Consider the following 20,785-nt stretch of genomic DNA (forward strand, 5'->3'; position numbering starts at 1 on the left):
ATGAAAGAGAGAGGAAGAAAGCACGAAAGAACGCCTTTGTGTCTCCATCAGATAGAGAAGGTCAGCTTTTCAGGGAAAAAGTGCTGCACTTCTCTATCTCTGTCTATGAGTTACAGAGGAGTGGGAATGATTCCATTATTATGCCTCCATGGGCGGTTCAATTATTTCTTCTCTCCAGCGAAGTGTTTTTTAGATTCCTGCTTTCTTTCTGCTGTGATTCAAATACCACAGATGTCTTTCCTTTCTTATGTTCTCTCAGCTTTCATGAACTTTCATAAAGGTGAAATGGTTCACATCACATTCAATGGAGGGAAAAATTACATCTTTAGGTGACTTTGCTGTATGTTGTAGTAATACAGTGACGTGAAGGAATCATATTTCTCATGCATCGTATGGTTGAGAATCTGGCCCACATCACTGAAGAAAACTGATTATGGTAAACAAAACATACATACACTAACACAAACCATACATAAAAAGTTTTCCTTGGTGATTCATTGAATGTCGGTCATCCTCATATTGTGGATGTAAATGCCAATTATGTTTCACAGACATTAGCCATATATGTTTGTTCCATCTGTTTCTGTTTTAAGAAGGTTCTAAAGGAAATATACATACTACAGTCCTATCATGTTGACCCACAGTCAGTGCTTTGGCATAATTTCCTGTACACATCCTGTTCAGAGACAACACACTCTGTAACTTAGTGATAATGTCATTATTAATTGATAAAGAAAATATATGAAGAAAGATTCTAAACCATTTGAAGGAAAGACTGACTTAAAAGGATGAATTTATTAATATACTTTGTTTTTAGAATGCATGGAAATAACTGTCAACAAATCCATTACATCCCTCTTTAAAAAAAATAATAATGCATCAATTATGCATAAAACAATATCATGTCTTAAAAATGAACCTCTAAAACAGGAAACACCTTTCCCTTGTCCGTCAATATACTTCCTGCACTGACTCTCATTGTGTTGTTAATTTTATTGATTTATTGATTTATTATTTCTGAGTTATGGATTAGGCCGTGGTGCCTCCATCACATCAACTGTCTGAATAGGTCACTCAATACAGTGTGAGTGTTGTCCTCCCTCCAGCAGTATAGCCACTATGTCTAAAAATATTCAGATTGTCTGAAAGCAGTAAATGCCAGCTGGATTTTATCATGTGATTGTTCAAAACAGTCTGTACCACTTTACAGGTTTCATTTATGTCAAGGATTTTGTAGATAATGCTATATGCATAAATGTAGTTATTTTTGATAGAAATGCTGTATATGGTATGTAGCTTTTTGGGGTTTGCTTTAAAAAATGAATTAAACAGGTCCATTTTCTTTACACAAATGACCCATGTGTTTAACTTTTTAATCTTGCCTTGTTTAAATTATAATCCAGGATTTAGTTGTCTTAATTCGACATATAAGTGATTACTCCTGTCTGGAAAACCTAGACATGGCCTAGACTGATTTTGAGTCTTGTCGTCTCTCTAGGTTTTATTTCTGTCTTTGTTAAACAACGAGACAGTAAGCATCTGCTTTACAACAGGCTATTGAGAATACAACAAACCACATGCTTTGATATGTCCAATGATATGTCTGATGTCAACAACAGCTTCAACATTTCATCATTTTTGACTAAGAAAAAAATGAAAACTGAAACAAGAACGGTCAATAAAAAAAGTAAATAAACAGAAATCTTTTCAAATGAAATTTATTGTGGTTATTGTCACCACTGTTATCCCTTTTTCTTTGGCAATCATCCTGTGACATCTCTAAATTTTTCCAATGGGGATTAAGTGATCCCTGCTGAGAAAGGTCTTAGTTTAAGATGCATGATCACCAGCAAGACACTTTTACTAGATTTAACGTGGAAAAATCTGTCTGTTATTGTAATCTCTGTCTGTAATAACAGCTTTACTAAATGTTATCTTTGATGTCCTTAATATCCTGTTAACACGAATAACATTTATTGTTTACATCCCATTTAACCCTCATGTTCTGTTTGGGGTTTGAGAAACAGAGTAATAACACAAACAACAGCCTTAAAGGGGTCATATGATGCAGTTAAAATTTTTCTTTCTCTTTGGGGTGTTACAAGCTCTTGGTGCATAAAGAAGATCTGTAAAGTTGCAAAGACTAAAGTCTCAAATCCAAAGAGATATTCTTTATAAAAGTTAAGAGTCAATCACCCCCCCTTAAAGAGCTTATTGTAACACGCCCCCACATGTCTACGTCACGATGTGGGAAAAGAAAGAAGGCGTAACTTTTATTCTCGCTGTTGCTGCCGCCGCCATGTTGAGGAGACGCTGTGTGTTTTGTTGTGAAAGTGAAACTACTTTGTTTGGCCTTCCAAAACAGGACACAACTAGAAATCAGTGGTTAAGGTATATTTACAACACTGTTCCAGAACAGTTCAACCCAAATATTCAGATGTGTGCAGCGCATTTTACAGAGGACGAGGACTATTTCCTGTGACAGTAGCCTATACAGTGGGGCAGTTCGAACTTTGCAAGGACAGTCTGGTGCTTCTGACTCACAGCCTGCAGTACGTTTACATATTTAAAGAATTTGCCACTTATGATTCAAACACGAGTTTTAAGCAGTGTAGAGTAGTGCTTTCTGTTTGTCGTTTCTCCGATCACAAATGCAGACATGGTTTTATGTTTATGCAGCACTATACGCATCGGTAAAAAGACAGTTTAAGTCATTATAATCAGTAATTATGTCCCCACTGGATGCAACAAATGCCTTGTTTGTAATGGGTTTTATTTTTTTAAGTCTTGTCGCGCCGGGACACGGCATCACAGTATGGTAAGGGGCGTAACATTTCCGTCACATGCTTGAGGAATTCGGCCAATCACAATGCACTAGATAGCTGGCCAATCAGATCACACCTCGCTTTTCAGAACAATGAGCTTTGTAAAAATCAAGTTTCAGAAAGGCGGGGCATAGAGGAGCAACAATAATGTACATTATGTGGAAAATAACGTGTTTTTTGAACCTTAAACCACATAAACACACTGCATTACACCAAATACACAAAATAATGTTATTTTTAGCAATGTCATATAATCCCTTTAACAATGAAATATCCGGATGATTTGACATGCCCTTTGCTAATTCTATGACAACTGACGGTAAATAATGTTTCTACTTGATAATGTGCATCACATGTCCACTATATAAATTTCAATAGAATAAAAGTCTCGTTCTCTATGTGTGGATGTCTAGTTTGTGCTATAACCAACAGATTAAAGCTTCAGTAATATTTGAACCTGGACCATAAAACCAGTCTTAAGTCGTTTTTTAATATATATTTACTAACATTCATGCACGTTTATGGGGTATCATTAAAGATTAAGTATTATTTGATATTTGAACATGGAACATGTATTAAGTCTTAAGTGTATCGGGTATATTAAGTAAAGATCATGTTCTACGAAGATATTTTGTAAATTTCATACCGTAAATATATCAAAACATTGCTAAGGACTTAATTTGGACAACTTTAAAGATAATGTATTTATCATGTTTTTTTGGGATATTTTGTAAATTTCATTTTTTGTACCCTCAGATTCTAAAATAGTTGTATTTCGACCAAATATTATCCTGTCCTAACACAAATTTTCATAAAACATCATTTTTGTGTGAATAAAAACATAAATATAATCATTTGTGCTACCTATCCACAGGGCAGTCATTTGTGCTGTTTAAATTGAGTTTTTTGCCGATCTGGATCAGCTTGAAAGTATTATGTGAAGAGTTGTTAATCAATTGACAATATAGGGGACATTTTAATAAATCTCAAGAGTGAAACCTCACAAACAGCTGAGCAGTACTAATCAAGCGAGACAGGTGCAACAGCGTGGCCGCAGCAGGGTGCTGAAATGGGCGACCCGCCTCGTACAAAGAGACACCGGTCTCTCACCGCTGCACCCCTGCTATTAACTTATCGAAAATTGACCTCGGGCCTGTGTACAAGCGTGCGTAATACGGCACAGAAGCCGTAACATCATTGTCACGGGCGGAGGCCCAAAAAACCCCACCTTTTCTTGTGAAATAGGTAACATACTGTCGACCCTTTGCCTCTTTCACTTCTCTATTTTTTTCTCTTTCCGTTTTTGACTTGATTTTTGGGCACTTTTCACATCCTCTGTCAAGTTGAAGCCGGGTTATCTTACATGATCAATTTGGGCGGACTGTAAACGAGAGGGGAGATACGTTTTGGGTTCCTACTGCAGAACAGCCAAATAGGAAGTGGTTTATCAAATATTTTTTTTTAGCACCACAATATTGGGGGCTTCTTTCCTGTATGGGCCCCATCGCAGCTTTACAGCGCCCCAGCCTGTACAACGCAGCTGTATAATTTGACCACACACATCTAGGCATGGCCACATTTATCATTTGCCTATTCATCATTTGTATGGCCATACTTTCTTCAGCCAAAATAGAGGTAACTGACATTAACACGGTAAATATTAAAACAAAGACAGCTAGCTGGTTGTTGTTATGCTCATGCAAATATATTTCCTTTTCTAATGCAATTCCAAAGCATTAGTCCCTCAAAATGTCACTTCTTACTTGATAATTCCTTTGAATGTGATCTGTCATATCTTACAACATATGCCTTGAGGTCAACATTACCAAAAATATTCCCCATAGAATCAAGAATCAGCAGCTACCACATGTGCTCGTAGCTAATGCAATCCTCCCGTCATACTGACTGGCAGCTTGCTCTCTCAGCCCTGCTCACAGCCAGACAGTCTCCATATGATGCCACATCTACGCAACACCTGATGTCCCCACCTGTGTATTTGCTATGCCTTTTGTGCAATTCCGCCATCTTGGCTCTGCAGGGGGTGGCCTACAGTATTGGCTTAGAGCCAACATGGTGGCAGATGGCTCGTCTGCTGCTGGCCTCAGGGTCCTAAAGCCGCTTGTATTTGACACAGCCAAGGCCAAGCAGCCTCTGGTTAAACGTCTTCCAGTATATGTGCAGTTGCCATGACAACTGAGTGATTATCCACACTGAAGTAAAAGAAAATAATTATCTACATATATAAAAAGTGTTTTTACCAGCTGTTAGAATATTTTTCTAAAGAAAGTGGCAAAGGGTGATAGTTCTCAATTAAACCAGCAGTTAGTCATTATGATATTGAAGCAGCCACTACTGTACATCTGCTTCCCATTTCTACATGTTTAATTAGTGTATTTCTTTATGAATCTACTTTGTCATAGCTTGTCTGGCATCTAGAAGTTTTATAAGATGTTTTTTCGTTAAATGAACTCAGTCTTAATTTTCTGAGCGAATAAAATTACTTTAGTTGAATTGCAGTATCATCATGCAGATGGACTGGTAAGGATTTGACACTCTCCTTATCTCTGTATTTTGTTGTGTTTATCCCTCTTTCACACCGCCTCCTTTTCCCAAAAGTGCATAGATGTTGCTCATGGCAGGAGAAGATGAGGCTGTGGGCCCAGTTGATGTCTCTGTGATTTCATTGGTTTCTGTGATCTGTATTTGGCAGGGTCCCTGTGCGCCATGCTGAATGCAGTATGTCATTTGGTGTTTCCTTGTACTTCATGATCTGAGGTTACAGTGAAGCAATTACAATGGAAGTGAATGGGGACAAAAGTTGTAAAAATGTAAAGTAACTTTACACATAATAGTTTAGTAGCAATTAAAAAAAAAAAAAAAAAACAACACCACCAACAAATAAATAAATAAATAAAAATCAGGTTAACATGCATATTATTTATATTGTGAGGCTATATTGAAACACTGAGTATTTTAAAATATACAAATAGGCCCCCATTCACTTCCATTGTAACTTCATCTCTGCAACCCAGATTTATGGCTTTTTTATTCCTTTAAGCAGTGATGCACCATAAATATGTGATAACCATAAGACTTTTTTGGTCTAAGCCAGGGGGCTTATACACATATGTAGTCATTTATTCTCATTTCAGAATAAGTCCCTTTTTTTTGGAATATAGTTCCCTCATGATCCCAGATGCATCATATTCTATAATTATCCATCATACAGAATTCATCATTAGCACAGTACCAGCATAACATCATGCATAAACCAGTAGTTTATTGGATAGGAATTGCAGAACTTTACTGAGCCCTAGTTTGGCTTCATTTGACCTGTAATCAGAGAGAAACATTCCCAAAGCCGCTTCAGGGAAGCACCATGGTTTTTTACAGAGCATTCTGTCATCTTGTGTTTGCAGCATTGGGGAGTGTATTTGTGGAAACATGATCCCAAAAGCAGCCATCTGCCCTAATCCCTTCCTTATGTGAATTTTTTTTTTTTTGAAAGTTATTTATTTATTTTTAAAATATGACGCATAATTATATATTTATAACCCCTATTTATTTCATGCTTGCGCTCTAGTTAAGTGGCTCCCTCTTGCCACATTTAAATTTAATCCAAAATATGGAATATATCATCCTTCCTTACTACTCATGACATTGATTCTCTCTATAGTGACTAAAAAAGTAAACAACATTTCCCATAAACTTATCCACCCTCTTCCTTGGCATCGCTAGCTGTTCTATCTCATGCATATTCATTCCTTAATTAGTGGGGGCGTAAACTGCAAGCATAATATCTGCCCTTCATTGGATTTCTAGATCAGGTCTTTCATGGTGGATTAGTACTAATGACTCATTGTAAAGAGTATGTATGGTGAAACCACTCACTGACATCTTGTCTTCTTTAAATGTGCTGCTTAATCTATGCATACCGCCTGCTCGTACATATTCATCACCCCATATAAGGAGACCTGGCTTCTAAAAATATGCTTATTCAATCCAAAGTATCATGAACAATGCAGAGATGATAACATAATATTTATCGTATTCTCCTAATAAGACATGCTTGTTTATATATATATATATATTCATAATTCTGCTCATAATAGTTCATGTGCAAATCTTTGAGCCTCCTGATTCCAGTACGACCACGACCTGACATAAACAACCCCCCCCCCCCCCCCCTCCTTAATTATTGTAGGTCACCCTTCATTCTTTTAGGGTATGCAGATTAGTCATGAATATTCCGCCTTGTTTTGTGAGGGCATGTTTATTAGTTCCTGAGAGACCTGTAAGACCCTGATGTTTGCTCAGTAATAATCACACAGTGATTTGTTGGTGGATGATTTCGTATTTTTTGTGGCAGTCCAGGCGTGAGATTACCACATTCCCCTTATCACACCCCCTACTGTGGATTTCTTTGCAAATTGTGGTATAAAGAAATAAATGTCTTGGTTTTTTAGAAATTTAAGCAGTTTATGGACTTATTACATTGAGTCATGCCCTAATTATTAATGCTGTCACAATGGTTCTTGGAGTTTAATTTCATTTAATCATCTAGCTTACACATTTGAACATTTCATAAACTCGATCAAGAAAAGTAGTAAAATCTAATTCCACTACCCTCAGTTTACTCTACCTTAAAATTTGCTCTTGCTCTCTCATCACTTTTCCTCTATTTCACTCCATTACCACATTACTTTCATTGTCTCAAATTTCTTATTCAGCCTTCCTTTTTTTTCTATCCAAATTGTAAATGGGGTTGAAATTCAGAAATGTGCATGAGTGGGCAGCATGTAGGGAGACTGAAGAAAAGGAAAATGCATGTGCATTATGTTTAATGGGCAAAAGGAAGGATTTTATACGAGAACACACAGTAAAAATGAATTCAATTGTGACTACCTGAGAGACTACCTGTCTGAGTAATAGACTCATTAGTTTTAATGGAAAGCTCATCTTCATAATTGAGCAAATGGCTCTTTCAGAAGGTGCTTATTAAATCAAACATAGTTAATTCAGTACAAGAACATACTGTAGTACATTAATTATATAAACCAACATAAAAGGTGAATTTGTGTTGGCACGGAATGGCTTGACATTTCTTTGTTTGCATGCCGGAGTAAATAGTACAAGGTTGTCTTTTTAAAGACTATTTTGACTAGTTGATTTATCATATCTGACTTTAGCTGATTTGCTAAAACAAGGTCTCAGTTATCAGTTCATGTCATAAAAATATGCAGTGAAGGGAATACTTATTGTATTCTCAATAACACAACTGTTCTCAGGTCTTCAAAAAAATTTAAAGGGCTATGTTCAAAATCACATACTTTCTGATAGGTATTTCTTTTAAATAAGTAATTACTTTGCAACCTATAAAAAGTATGCTCTATATATGAATGAATGTGAGGAGGATGAAGATAACTACAATCAAATCAGGTCAATTCATGTTTATTTAGCTTTTTATATAATGCAGATTGTTTCAAAACAGCTTTACATTAATAAACAGGAAAATAACAAAATCAATGATTCTAACTTCAGATAACAAATATGAGACAAATTCTACTGTAAAACAACTCTACAAAGAATATTCTGTCAGGAAAGTGTTGATTCAGTTCCGTTCAATAACTGTGTAAAGATCTTTAATTATGAAACAGGTTAAGTGGTAACACTTTAGAATACTTTTCCATCATTAATGAAAAACTACACAGGAACAAAGATAAATGGACTATTAACATTCTAGTAACTACTATTATAGTAGCTACGCAACAAAAAACTGATTAAGGATTTAGTAAGTAATAGCGATCAGTTAAAACAATAACTACTATTTTTTCATATATCCTGAAGAACTACTAAGAACTACTGTATACTAGTTCATAATTAATGTGAATTATGCATAATGTATAATTAATTCTAAAGTGTAGATCATGGTAACTCACTAGTAATGATTCAAGTACTATCAAATCCTTCTAAAGAAACTACTGATTACTTGGATCAGTATAATAATAATAAAAAAAAAAGTCAACTCCCTAATATCGGCTGGCATCATTGTAAGCTTTTGAAATATATGTAAGGTTTTGGATAGTAATGACTTTAGTTTTACTAGCACAACCTGGTCTCATAAAAATACACACTTCTTTGCACTTTTAGTGCAACACCGTTTTTACGTACCTTACTGCACATTTCGCCACAGTTTCAAAGAGAAATGTCCACTGAGTGGCACTAAACCAGTGGTTAAATTTGTGAACCCTGGCACATTTATATTACGTTGAAATGGGTACATATTGCTGTGTTTTTATGATGTTGCTTCAGGTACATATTACAGCAGTTTAGAAATCAAATACCCTTGGACTGTTGCTAAAAGTTATTGCTCTATCGTGTTGGAAATATGCCATACACCAAACCCAACCCTAAACCTACCCGATAGTGTTAACAAATGCAAAACTGATATAAAAATGCATTTGTTGATGCTACCGTGCCATCTGAACTTCCTTATAAGCAGATTTGAACTGCTTTGTCGAACCGTGGTTACACAGGATTCGAACTAGAGCACCTCGCCTCTGAAGTACAGTACGTCTCCTTACTCTGTGAGCTACCAAACAAAGCTGGATATGTGCGATGCTAACATTCAAAAGCATCAATTTTCAAATCTCCCAGCATATTAATGTTGTTTTGAAGACATAACATGATATTCTTCAAGTAACTCTGCGAAAATTACGCTTTATTAATCAAAACTCTGTAAATCTGTGTGAAAAGGAATAAAAGGTGTCAGAGTTTTACTGCCTCTAGTGTTCATTTATTTTGGAAACTGCAGTATATGTACTTATTGGTACGTATTTCATATTTCGCGTCTCGCTAAAAACTGCACCCAGGTACATTTATGCCATGAGACCTGATAGGTTACTAGATCCTTCTGAAGAAATTCCCAATTATTTGGATCACGGTAGATCACTAGTAATGATTTAAGTGTAACCAAAGCAAAGTCAATTACTAACAAGAACCTTACAAAAACCTCAAAAAGTTTACAATGATGTCAGTAATTACTAGGGAGCCATCATGACCTTCACTTTAGAATACTGATCCAAAAAATGTGTGATTCCTTTAGAACAGTGGTCTCAATTCCTGGAGGGCCACAGCTCTGCAGATTTTAGCTTCAACCAGCTCCAACTCACACCTGCTTGGAAGTTTCTAGTGATCCTGAAGACCTTTATTAGCTGGATCAGGCGAGTTTGATTACAGTTGGAGCTAAACTGTGCAGAGCTGCCACACTCCTGAATTTAAGTTTGAGACCAGTGCTTTAGAAGGATGTAGTAACACCTGAATAACTACTATCCAATACTTTACAAAACCCTCAAAAGCTTACAGTGATTTCAGTCATTAATAGAGAATTAATCATGTTATTCACTTTAGAATACTGATCCAAATATTAGTAATTCCTTATGAAGGATTTGGTAATACTTGAGTCATTACTAGTGGGTTACCATGACCTTCACTTTAGAATTAATTATATATTATGCATTATTCATATTAATTATGAACCTGTTCTTAGTAGTTCTTGGGGAGGTATGAAAAATAGTGAACTACCACATTCGACTAAGCACTATTACTTACTAATTTATTATTATTATTATCCTTTATATTACCAGGAATTATCCCACTGAGATATAAATCTCTTCTACCAGGGAATCCTGGCCATTAATCAGTTATTGATAGATACTAGTAGTTACTAGAGTGCTTATATTGCGTTACTCATGTGTTCTTGTGTAGTTATTCATTAATGATAGAACAGTATTATAAAGTGTTACCGGTTAATTTCAGCCATCAGCAGTTTTATGAATACTGTGAATTTGAACATACTACTCATTTCACATACTGTTTTTTGCCTACTATATAGGAAAGTATGCATATTCAGATGCACCCACTGCCTTTTATGAATGAATCATTCAGCTGATTCTTTTAAAACACTGATTCATTCATAAATGAAATAGTCACTGTGTTGCTTAGAAACACATAACAGTTCATTCTGCTGAGTTTTTTTTCTGTCTAAAATAGATCTAAGTGATTGTTTGTTTGTTTTTTTCAATCTGAAATACAATCCCTAACTCTTTTTTTTTTCAGATTGCTCACCAAATCAAGACTTCGAAATCTGCCATTTGCAGAAGCCATTATGATGTAAATTGAGAATATTCCATGACGGTGTCATTTTTTCATTTAGTTACAAAGTTACAATTATGTCTTTAAAAATTATTATCAAATATGTACTCCCTTATTCTTTGTTTGCATGTAATAAGATGACATGGAATCTCCTCTTGACATTCTTAGTGATTCCTTTTCTTGTCAAAGATGGGGGATGGAAAACATACATGCAACACCCACACCATCCCCCTCACCAAGGACCAGCACAGAGCTAGAAGTCATCTGACATGTCTGTCTACTCAAGGGCCACAAACCAGATTGGCCATTTGGAGATGTGGACCAGAGATAGTGAACAGATATCACTAGAGATGGTATCACACCACCTGTGTCCTGCTGGTCCAGTTGCCTGAGGTGAAGGACTGAGTAATACTGTTATTACACGGGTGGAGAAGACCAGGAGGTGAATGGCAGGACCGCTTAATGGACCTGCAGTTCTGCTGCTGATGACTCAACACACTCCCTCAGCAAGTCAATGAACAGTGCTGGAGTAATGAGGCAGAGGGAGGTGAGGAGTTATCGGAGGTGAGAGGTAAGGGCTGGGGGGAGGGGTAGAGGTGGCCAGTGTACTGGAATACACACACATACTGATGGAAATGGAAAAATATTCGGCTCTGAAAACGTGTGCCCATATCAGTGCATTAAAAAGTCTTGTATTGGGTGCATCTGGTTGTGGACACATTCATTTGTGTTTTGATGATTTTCCCGTGCCCCGCTTTTTTTCACAGCTGCTGATATTCAGATATTATTATATGCAGTAGTTTTGCACATTTCTTTCTATGTTCATATTATAAGTCAGTTTGATTTGAACCTTGTGCCTGTCAAAGCAACCTTGGACAGCTTTTGGTCACAAATCATATGGAATTATAAAATATTCAGGGTTCACTTGAAAGTTATACCTAATTAACAGCATTCATGGCATAATGTTTTTTTTTTTTTTTTTTTTTTCAAACAAATAAATTAATAAAAAGGATTTAATAGCAAACATCTGAAGCTTGAAATTTAATGTCAAATTGGGTATAACTTTACACAATAAAAAGCTAAGTCATTTTTCACACTAAAACCATGGTAACATGCATATACAGTAGTATACATCTTGTTTCTTCCATTGCAAGTTCCTCACTGTGAGCTATTTTTTCTTCTATTTCTTTCTTCTCTTTTAAGAAAAAACGTGTTAAAAATGAACATTTTTGGTGTAAAAATTAATTGTTGTATTCAACATTATGCTACAATAGCTGTCAACGGACCTTAACTTGTACAGAACCCAGATTCTCTATTTTGGAAGACCAATATCCACATATTGCTATTTTTATTCTCATTTATATTTCTGAACTCTATGAATTGGTATCCTCATTAACATTTGCTGCACTGTGCTATCACTGACCTTAGTGCACTAATACATTATCTGATAGTCCAACAGTTTTAACTCAGAGACACATGCACACATCTAATTAATGAGGGTTTGTTTGGCTGTGACTGTCCAGACACAGATTTAATCCAATTGTGATACTGTTTGTCCAGAGCTGGGTCTGTTTATGTTGTCCTGCAAGGTCGTCTTTCAGTCTGGGACTGATTGGCACTAGCAGATACACACACATACACATAATTAAAGAGCATACTAACCGGTTTCCATTTAATTAATGACCAAGCAATTCATGCAGTCTGATTTTATGTAACATACTCTATAGTGATAGATATACTCACATATGTTTTGAAATTGAACTCCTTTCACACACATATAATTCTTCCACTTCCCCCCATTAAGATATTACACTGTGGATGTGACCCTTTGGAAATATCCCAATCAGAGGTCTCTGTAGGGGTCTCTGTGTAAACCGCAATGCTTCTTTCTTTATGCTCAGGGGACAGCGAGACCTCACTTCAAGGGTTCAGGCCCCACACTGTGTGTTACTGGCTCAGCTCAGGGGAAGAATAATAATGTCCTCCACCAGATAAGTTCCATGACAATCCCTTTAAGGTCTTTTCAACATGCCAGAGGTGATTGGTCTTTCTATAAATTACCTTTCTATAAAAGACTTTAGAAGCTGATCAGAGATCAGTTGTTGCATGTTGTAGTCTGTGCTGATAAAGGCATGGGAAGCTGATATGGGAACAGTTATTAAAAGCACACAGCACACTCGGCCCTCCAGGAATTCACCTATGCTTGCTTCTGTCCTTTTGTTTGGTCCATAAAAGAGTTTTCTGGAGTTCAGTAAGGTTGAGTTGAACTCGTGTCCAGCTAGTTGAGAGTTTAAGAATGTAATATAGGCAGAGTAATTAATTATAGATTGGTTATTTACACTAGTGCCAATAAAATTTTGCCATTGTTTACTGAGGGACTGAAAGTTAGCTTACATGAGGTTGTCAACAAGTAAACCTTTTTAATCATTTTTATTATTAAAATGATCACAATCCAAATTGATAATAATTCCATATATGTATATTGTACTGGTTTGTACAGTTTTGCCACCAAAAAAAAATGTCACTAGCTGGTAAGTGGTTGCAAACAAATTATTTTAGCTACATTTAATTAAAAAAATAAATAAATTGTTGAAAGTTAGTCACCTAAATTTGTTTATTTAAATGCAGCTAAAATAAATTGATTGCAACCACTTACCTTAAAAAAAATTATTTAATGAAATAGTAGTAAATAGTAATAGTAACAGAAAATTAAATGAATCATTTTTTTTTCATAGCACAACCAAGCTTTTGTCTGTTCAAAACATTAAAAAAGACACAGCCTATGGAAACACATATGAAAATTTAAATGATTGACCAATTAAAGCAATATTCCGAAAACGAGAATAAAAAAAGATAATAGGTAAACCCATCCTGTAAAACAGGATTCCCACCTGTCCAGATGGGGGCGTCCGGAGAAGTGTCAATGTTTAAGCTGCAAACAATTGCAAATAATAACCTAAATAATCGTTTAAACAGCAGTCATCGAGTCTGATTTGAGCAATCAAGAATTAGGTGAAGAAACTGGATGTTGGTCAACAAAACTTTATCTGTTTAGTCCGCAGCTTGTTCCTCCGTTACCTTTGACCGCTCGCCGCCTCTCAGATTCGCTGGCCTTTGTCCTGCTGCCCCGTGAAATCCAGAGAGTGATGAAGCCCTCAGATGTCGTTGTTCTTGCGCGGATTACAGAGAGGCAGATGGACAGCGGGTCGTGGCCTGCGCAAATCCGCCCTCCCCCGTGCTTTTGTCGGGAATAAGAGTGGATTTATCAAAGCACTCCCTCTATGCCCTTCTCATGCTTCACGTTGCCGTCGCAACAACGACATATATTAATTATTAATAATATAAATATAGTTTTTGACAGCTCCTCCTGCCATATCACTATCTGGGACAGGTTTATATTTTAATTTCCAAATATTTGAATAAAATAAAATCTGGAAAATTGATGACTATCATTAGCCTATCATTAGTACTGAGCTTGGTAGCCTAATATATGATCTTGATCGGGTGGACGAGAATCGGTTCTTCAGAACAGGTTCTATTTTAGCCTATCAGTGTAATCCGATTCCCAAACAAAAGATTTTCTCTTCAGTGAATCAATGGTAGGCTATTTTATAATGAATTTACAAATGATGTTATCACTTTTGTTTAATATTGCTATTCAATATATAGTTGATAACATTTTTTTTAATTACATGCATGCAATAATTCCATGTATTTCTGATTTGTTATAGTTGTTGAAATCTGAAATGATCATCATTTGACAACAGACTGCTGAGGGCAGTAGGCTTCATGCCATCTGTCTTTTTCAAAGTATTTTTGCCTCAAAGTACTGAAATAGTCATTACAGTAGCTAGACTTGTTCAAAGGAATTAGAAAAGGAAACAGAAGCGTGAAACTCCTCACAATTCCTTTGAACTCAAGACGCTTTACCTGTTGTGACGTAGGCCACGGGGCGGGGCACGCTAGCCTAGGACTTGACTGAAGCCTCTGTTGCCTATTAGAGGTTATTCAGGCGGCTGGAAAGCGAATTCACGCTTTTGGTTTTCTTTCTTAGGCTTGTACATTTGGCTTTCTGTTGTATATGTTTTTGAAATCTCACACTGGACATATTCAGATATCATCTACTCGGACAGGAATATCGGATGGTCAAACGGGACAATTGAATTTGTGTTCAGCAAGGGCTGGAGGATTTAAACGGCAAGCTACAAGCGCGTCTTCTGCTTTAAGCTTCTGACAGCGAATGTATTACACATTGAAATCAACTTCGGGAAAGTTTAACGTTTGCTCGGAAGCAAGCAGATTTTGTTTCTACCCATATTGTGGGATGCGCTGAATTGCGCTTGAGAATATTTCGAGACTCAAAGAAAGAGAACACCGAGGACGTTCTGAATTTCTGTTCTATTGTCGAATACAAGAATATGCTGACTTTAAATTAATTTAGCAGATATAAGTATCGATATTTCATATCTTAACTATTGAATCCCCTTAAAATCTGCGTGGCCAAATCTACAACATTTTTGCTATGATGACCTGGAGCTGAGACTGGAAATAAAGGACTGTCTCCGAACTTGTAGATGAGCGGTTGGGATTGTCGGAACATGAAGTCAGTTACCGGTCTGTTTGTTGCAAGTGTGTTGCTGTGTTCAACGATCTCGTCCTGGAGCGCGACTGCTAACAGCTATGGAGGTGAGTTCGGCTCAAACGATGAAAGACAAAATGATAGCTAGCCTATTAGAATGACACCTCACACTGAAATGTTAGAAACACAGAGTAGCATTACTCAAATAAAATCGGTTTTAAAAAGTCAAACAAGAAATAAAGTGTTTTTTGACACTTTTGGTGTGTGAACTTTTGCATTTTTCGAAACAGCGAAAAATCTATAGGCGGGAGGCAGGTGACAACCTGTGCGCGCACTTTCTGATCACCATAGGATTAAAACACGTGACAGGTTTGGTTCGTGGAAGTTGTCAGTTCTGTATTGTTTTTGTTTGGTGTTTGGTGTAATCATAAACATTCTCTTTAGTGTTTCTATGTACTTTTCCTTCGTCCTATAGGCTACTTTATGATTCAGGTATGATAGATAGATAGATAGATAGATAGATAGATACTTGATACCGTGTGCAGCCAGACAATAACACTATACAGTATGCAGAAGTAGCCTACCACGCACGTATTGCAATAAATAGCTATAGCTATGACTTTAACAGGTGTACATTATAAACGAAATATGCAATTTTATCAGTGAATACATTATATATTACAGCGATTAGTATGTTCCTATATCTGTCAAGAAACTGTTTAATAAAATGTCGTGTTTGCCTTATTTCAAAGGAGAAATACATGTATATATAAATGTGTGTGTGTTTCAACATACCTGGGGGCAGTCTGTTTCCTCCAACTTTGTTTTTCTGGATTTGTAAATGTGAATGATGTGTTTACTCTCGTGTTTACCTTATTTCGCAGAGACTCTGTCACTTTCTCAGCAGTATAGTTCGCTCCATGTGCAGGTAGTCAGACTTGTAGATTTATATGCAGACCACCGTGAAACAGCAGTTGACAGTTTGGGGCAGACTGCATAATGCATACTAGACAGTGATTTGCACTTTCCATAAGCAAGCTGGTGCTGAAATTATGTGAAATGCCACTCTGAAGGAAGGACAGAAGAAAATGTACTTAAAAACACTACAGCACCTGGATCATCCCTCCTCATCTGTGCACTGTTTAGATACTGTTGTCCACTCACTGGTACATTTTAAACTCTCAGTACCACTGTAGAAGTGCTTTTTGCATTAAGCATTTTCTGTCCAAAGTTATTTCTGCCAGATCAATCTCATTTAAGTGTTCTATGTATGAAGGGTTTCAGTTATTTCTGCCAGATCAATCTCACTGAATATCCTCACATCGCAACACTCTGGTCAGGAATGCTGTGAAAACAGTTTTAATGCAATAAAAGCACTGTTGTATGAAATGTATTGTACCATGTGACCAGCAATGAGAACATTTTTATGTTAGCAGACTGCAGTCTCTTATTTGTTTGGCTGCTGTAGAGAGTGATATGGGAGGCCATGATAATAATACTTAGCTTTATTCCTGTGATTTTCAAAATGTGTTATACTTTAGTGTAGTCCGTGTGCGTCTGGCTTCACTGCCTGAGTGTTTGAAGAAAAATCATTGGCTCGTATGGGTAATCTCGAATAGTGTTTTTTCTAAGACTGCTCACATGAAAATGATTAGGAGCTGAAACACAATGGTCACCATTTCACACATTAATGTGGCATTGTAAAGCATGACAATGATGGACAATTTGTAGAATTCAGGATTTCCATTTTAAAATTCAGGGCTGGTTGTTTGGTGATGTGGAATGAGCATATTCATGTTGGCTTCATGTCTCAAAGAGCCTCTAAACAAACATCAGAACAAATGTAGTTTGAAATATAAAATGGAATGCAGTAGGAAACATTGAGAAACAGTGGTAATAAATAAAGGAATGTAAAAGTAGACAGGTTTAATGAGGTGAATCTTGTTCCTTGGATTCAGATATTTCACTTCCACCTACACATGGTCATGACTTTTGCATTCTTCACACAGCTCACTCCTACAGCGTTATATGGTCTCCTGTGCATCAGCAGAAAGCCTCATAGACGTTTTGTGCTGCATTCCTAACAAAGAGGCAATGGGCTTTCTGTATTAAATGTCATAGCTAACGTAAGCAGACTGATGAGAGCTGTATTAATTTTCATGGTATAACAATTTAACTTTGTGTTAAGAATTTGAAATGGGAGGATGTAAAGTGCAGTTTTTGTGTCTAGCATTTTGCCAAATTCTTGACCTTTTGCTCAGTCCTGCATAAATAAACCAAATATTTTCTGTGACACAAGGTGCACAGTTTATATGATCTGTTTTGCTGATGTTAATGTTTTATAGCTGTCTGAGAAGGGGCTGTCTTGGGAATGCCTCTGATTTAATTTCATGTCTTTAGAAACACTTTAAAGTGCAGTGTTGATTAGATTATCTTTATTTCAAATGTATATTCATGTAAATTTAATATTATAAAAACAGCAAAACAGGCTGACAGTACCCAAGGTCTAATGAAGGTCCTTCTGGGCGTTGGAGGGTAAGACCAGTGTGGCAGACAGCTTGGGTCAAATGTCAGAGGTCATGCTTCCTTTTTGTATAGGTTGTGTGTCTGTTTAGGGATATGACCTTTACTTAAGCTTTCTTGTTTATTTCTTATACTTTAACTCCCAGTTTCTTCTCAGTTTATTAAATCCATGTTATAAAATGACTTTATGAACTAATTAATGGTCAGACAATTACCTAACAACCCAGACAATTTCAGCCAAGACAACACAAATCCACAACCTTGTCCCAACTGACTCTCAGATAAGGAGGATAAATCTGTCACTGAGAGAGCCAAAATGGCATGTCAGTCTATGATTGCCGTCTGTTTGCTTGACCTGAAGTCATTTGTAATGATGGTAAAATGGTGTGGAGGCACATTTGAAGGCGTGCCTTGTGTTGTGTTTTTTGCACATCTCTTCTCAGAAACGTATCCAGATTTTCCATCTATAAAGCGTTATAAGTTTTTAGTCTTTCGTTATATAAAAACATGACTTAATTCGGAATCTCACTGCTTGAAATTTGAATTTTCAGATTTTTCGATATTGATCTTTATCTTACTTTAAAGTGCCCCTATTATGCCATTTCCAATATTGCCTTTCATGCAGTGTGTAATGTAGCTGTTTGTGAATGTAAACGATCTGCAAAGTTGTAAAGCTGAAAGTGCATGATAAATAAAGTTTGTCTCCCAAAATAAAGAATCCAGTCTGTGCAGCTGAAACGAGTCGTTAGTAATTCGAATCCCACTTCTGTGGTCTTCGTTAAATAAGTGCGGCGTCTAATTGTGGTATCGCTACTTAAAGTACACAACGTACAGTGATGCTAATGCGAGCTAAATAACTCCTAAATACATATTTAAACAAATATAATTATGACAGTGAAAGCCATTTGAAAGTTTGCTCATTTTTGTCATACTGTAGCTCCAGTGCCTTTTACTAAAATGTATGACGCACACATCCTACACAAAGGCTCACACCCATAAGACTCACGCCATCATATACCCTAGTACTTCCAATCCATTAGTGCTCAAGCTTAACAATGAGATTAACTTTCTGGAACAAAAGCGTTTTGTGTTGCAGGAGGCTCGGAGTAGATCCTGTGTCCTGATATATCAGAATTACAATGACAGATGTTTCTGTCACCCTCTGTTTTCTGGCACACACACCCAGACAACTGTCCCCAGTAGAGGATGAATGGACTGTAATGCAGTGTCCTGACTCATCGGTATGTGTTCAGTGCTCACAGACTCCTTCAAGCTTACCAGGATTTCGCCAAGTAGGACATGGTACTGAATATAAGTCCTTGTTGGTCCTAGAACAACATTGCTATCAGCCAATTAAAAGAACATGTCCTGCTTGGCAAAATCACAGTTACCATCTTTTGAGGTCATTTGTCTGCTCTGTATTATGCTGCAGCACAGGTCAGGTGACATTATTTCTTAATTCTTTATAGCTTATATTAAAGTTGTTCAAACTGTTCCAGAGTAATAACTGATTTCAGCAGCCAAAGGCAATGCAATAATGCAGCTACTGGGTGTTTATATTAACAGACCTTTGAGCTTCTGTGTGCCACACCTGGAAATGTAACGACCTGTTTCTGTGGTGGTGTGTGCTCCCGCTGGGGGAGGTGTGATGGTCCCTACTGTGACAAAGAGCAGGCACATCAACTGGGTGCTTGACTAAGAAACAAGTGAAAATGTTTTTTAAATGTAAAGTCGGCAACACCAAAGCTCCAAAAGTATCAAAAATTATATATTTTAAAAAAACTGTTGCATAGCGAATGTGACGTTTCGAGCACACAGGCTCTTCATCAGACAAATGAACAACACTGATGTACCAGTCTTTATAGGCCTACCTCCAGGTGATCAAAGGTCACATGACCATACAATATTATCATGATAATAATAATACCAAAACAATGGTCCCTACTGTGGCAACCCTTGCTAGAAGAGCTGAGTAAAAGACTGCTGCACCCTCAATAAAACTCACACTGCAGGGTGGTAGGAAACAGCTCTCTGTGTCTCATTAAATGTTTCATGTGCTTATTTTAATGAGTGTCTATCTGTTTTCCTCAGCCTGGATCTGTCTGGTACAAAAGTGTAGTACGTTTTTGTGTGTGGCAGCCTGGTGTTAAAGTCTCTGTGGACAATAACTAGCACTTAAAGCATGCCGTTCAAAACTTAGGGATCTGAAAGTTTTTTTTAAAGCCTTTTATGCTCATCCAAGCTGAAAAAATATAGCAAAAACGGAAAATATAAAATATTGTGAAATATATATATATATAAAATAACAGTTTTCTATTTTAATGTGTTTTAAAATGTAATTTATTTGTGTGTGATTTTTAGCTGCCATTACTTCTATGTTCAGTGTCATTTGGTCCTTCAGAAATCATTCATATATGGTAATTCGGTGCTCAAGAACACTATCAATGTTGAAAACAGTAAGAAATCATTCTAAATGTCTATACTGACACTTTTAATCAATTTAATGCATCCTTGCTTGATTAAATAAATAATAATAAAAAACTCTTACTGACCCCTTACTGAACTTTTGAATAGTAGTGTATATCTCTCAGAGGAAACACATTTAATTACCTGCTTTCATTGGCCAGTGACTCAGCTTATGAATATGTGATAAGCCATCATGATTGATGGAGGTGCTGTGGGTGCTAGAGCTGCTGAGCTCTGC

The 20,785-nt window shown here is 36.6% G+C and overlaps 1 protein-coding gene across 1 annotated transcript in view; it reads left to right on the forward strand.

Moving 5' to 3' along the window:
• Positions 1-14,913: 14,913 nt before the first annotated feature.
• Positions 14,914-20,785, forward strand: part of sema4f (sema domain, immunoglobulin domain (Ig), transmembrane domain (TM) and short cytoplasmic domain, (semaphorin) 4F) — a 59,997-nt gene continuing 54,125 nt past the window's right edge. The window contains exon 1 of the mRNA XM_019077161.2: positions 14,914-15,665. Within this exon, the coding sequence (XP_018932706.2) occupies positions 15,554-15,665 (112 nt within the window). The 5' untranslated portion in view covers positions 14,914-15,553. The remainder of the gene's footprint in view (positions 15,666-20,785) is intronic.

This window comes from Cyprinus carpio, chromosome B7 (genome assembly GCF_018340385.1).
Source record: "Cyprinus carpio isolate SPL01 chromosome B7, ASM1834038v1, whole genome shotgun sequence".
Lineage (NCBI taxonomy): Eukaryota > Metazoa > Chordata > Actinopteri > Cypriniformes > Cyprinidae > Cyprinus > Cyprinus carpio.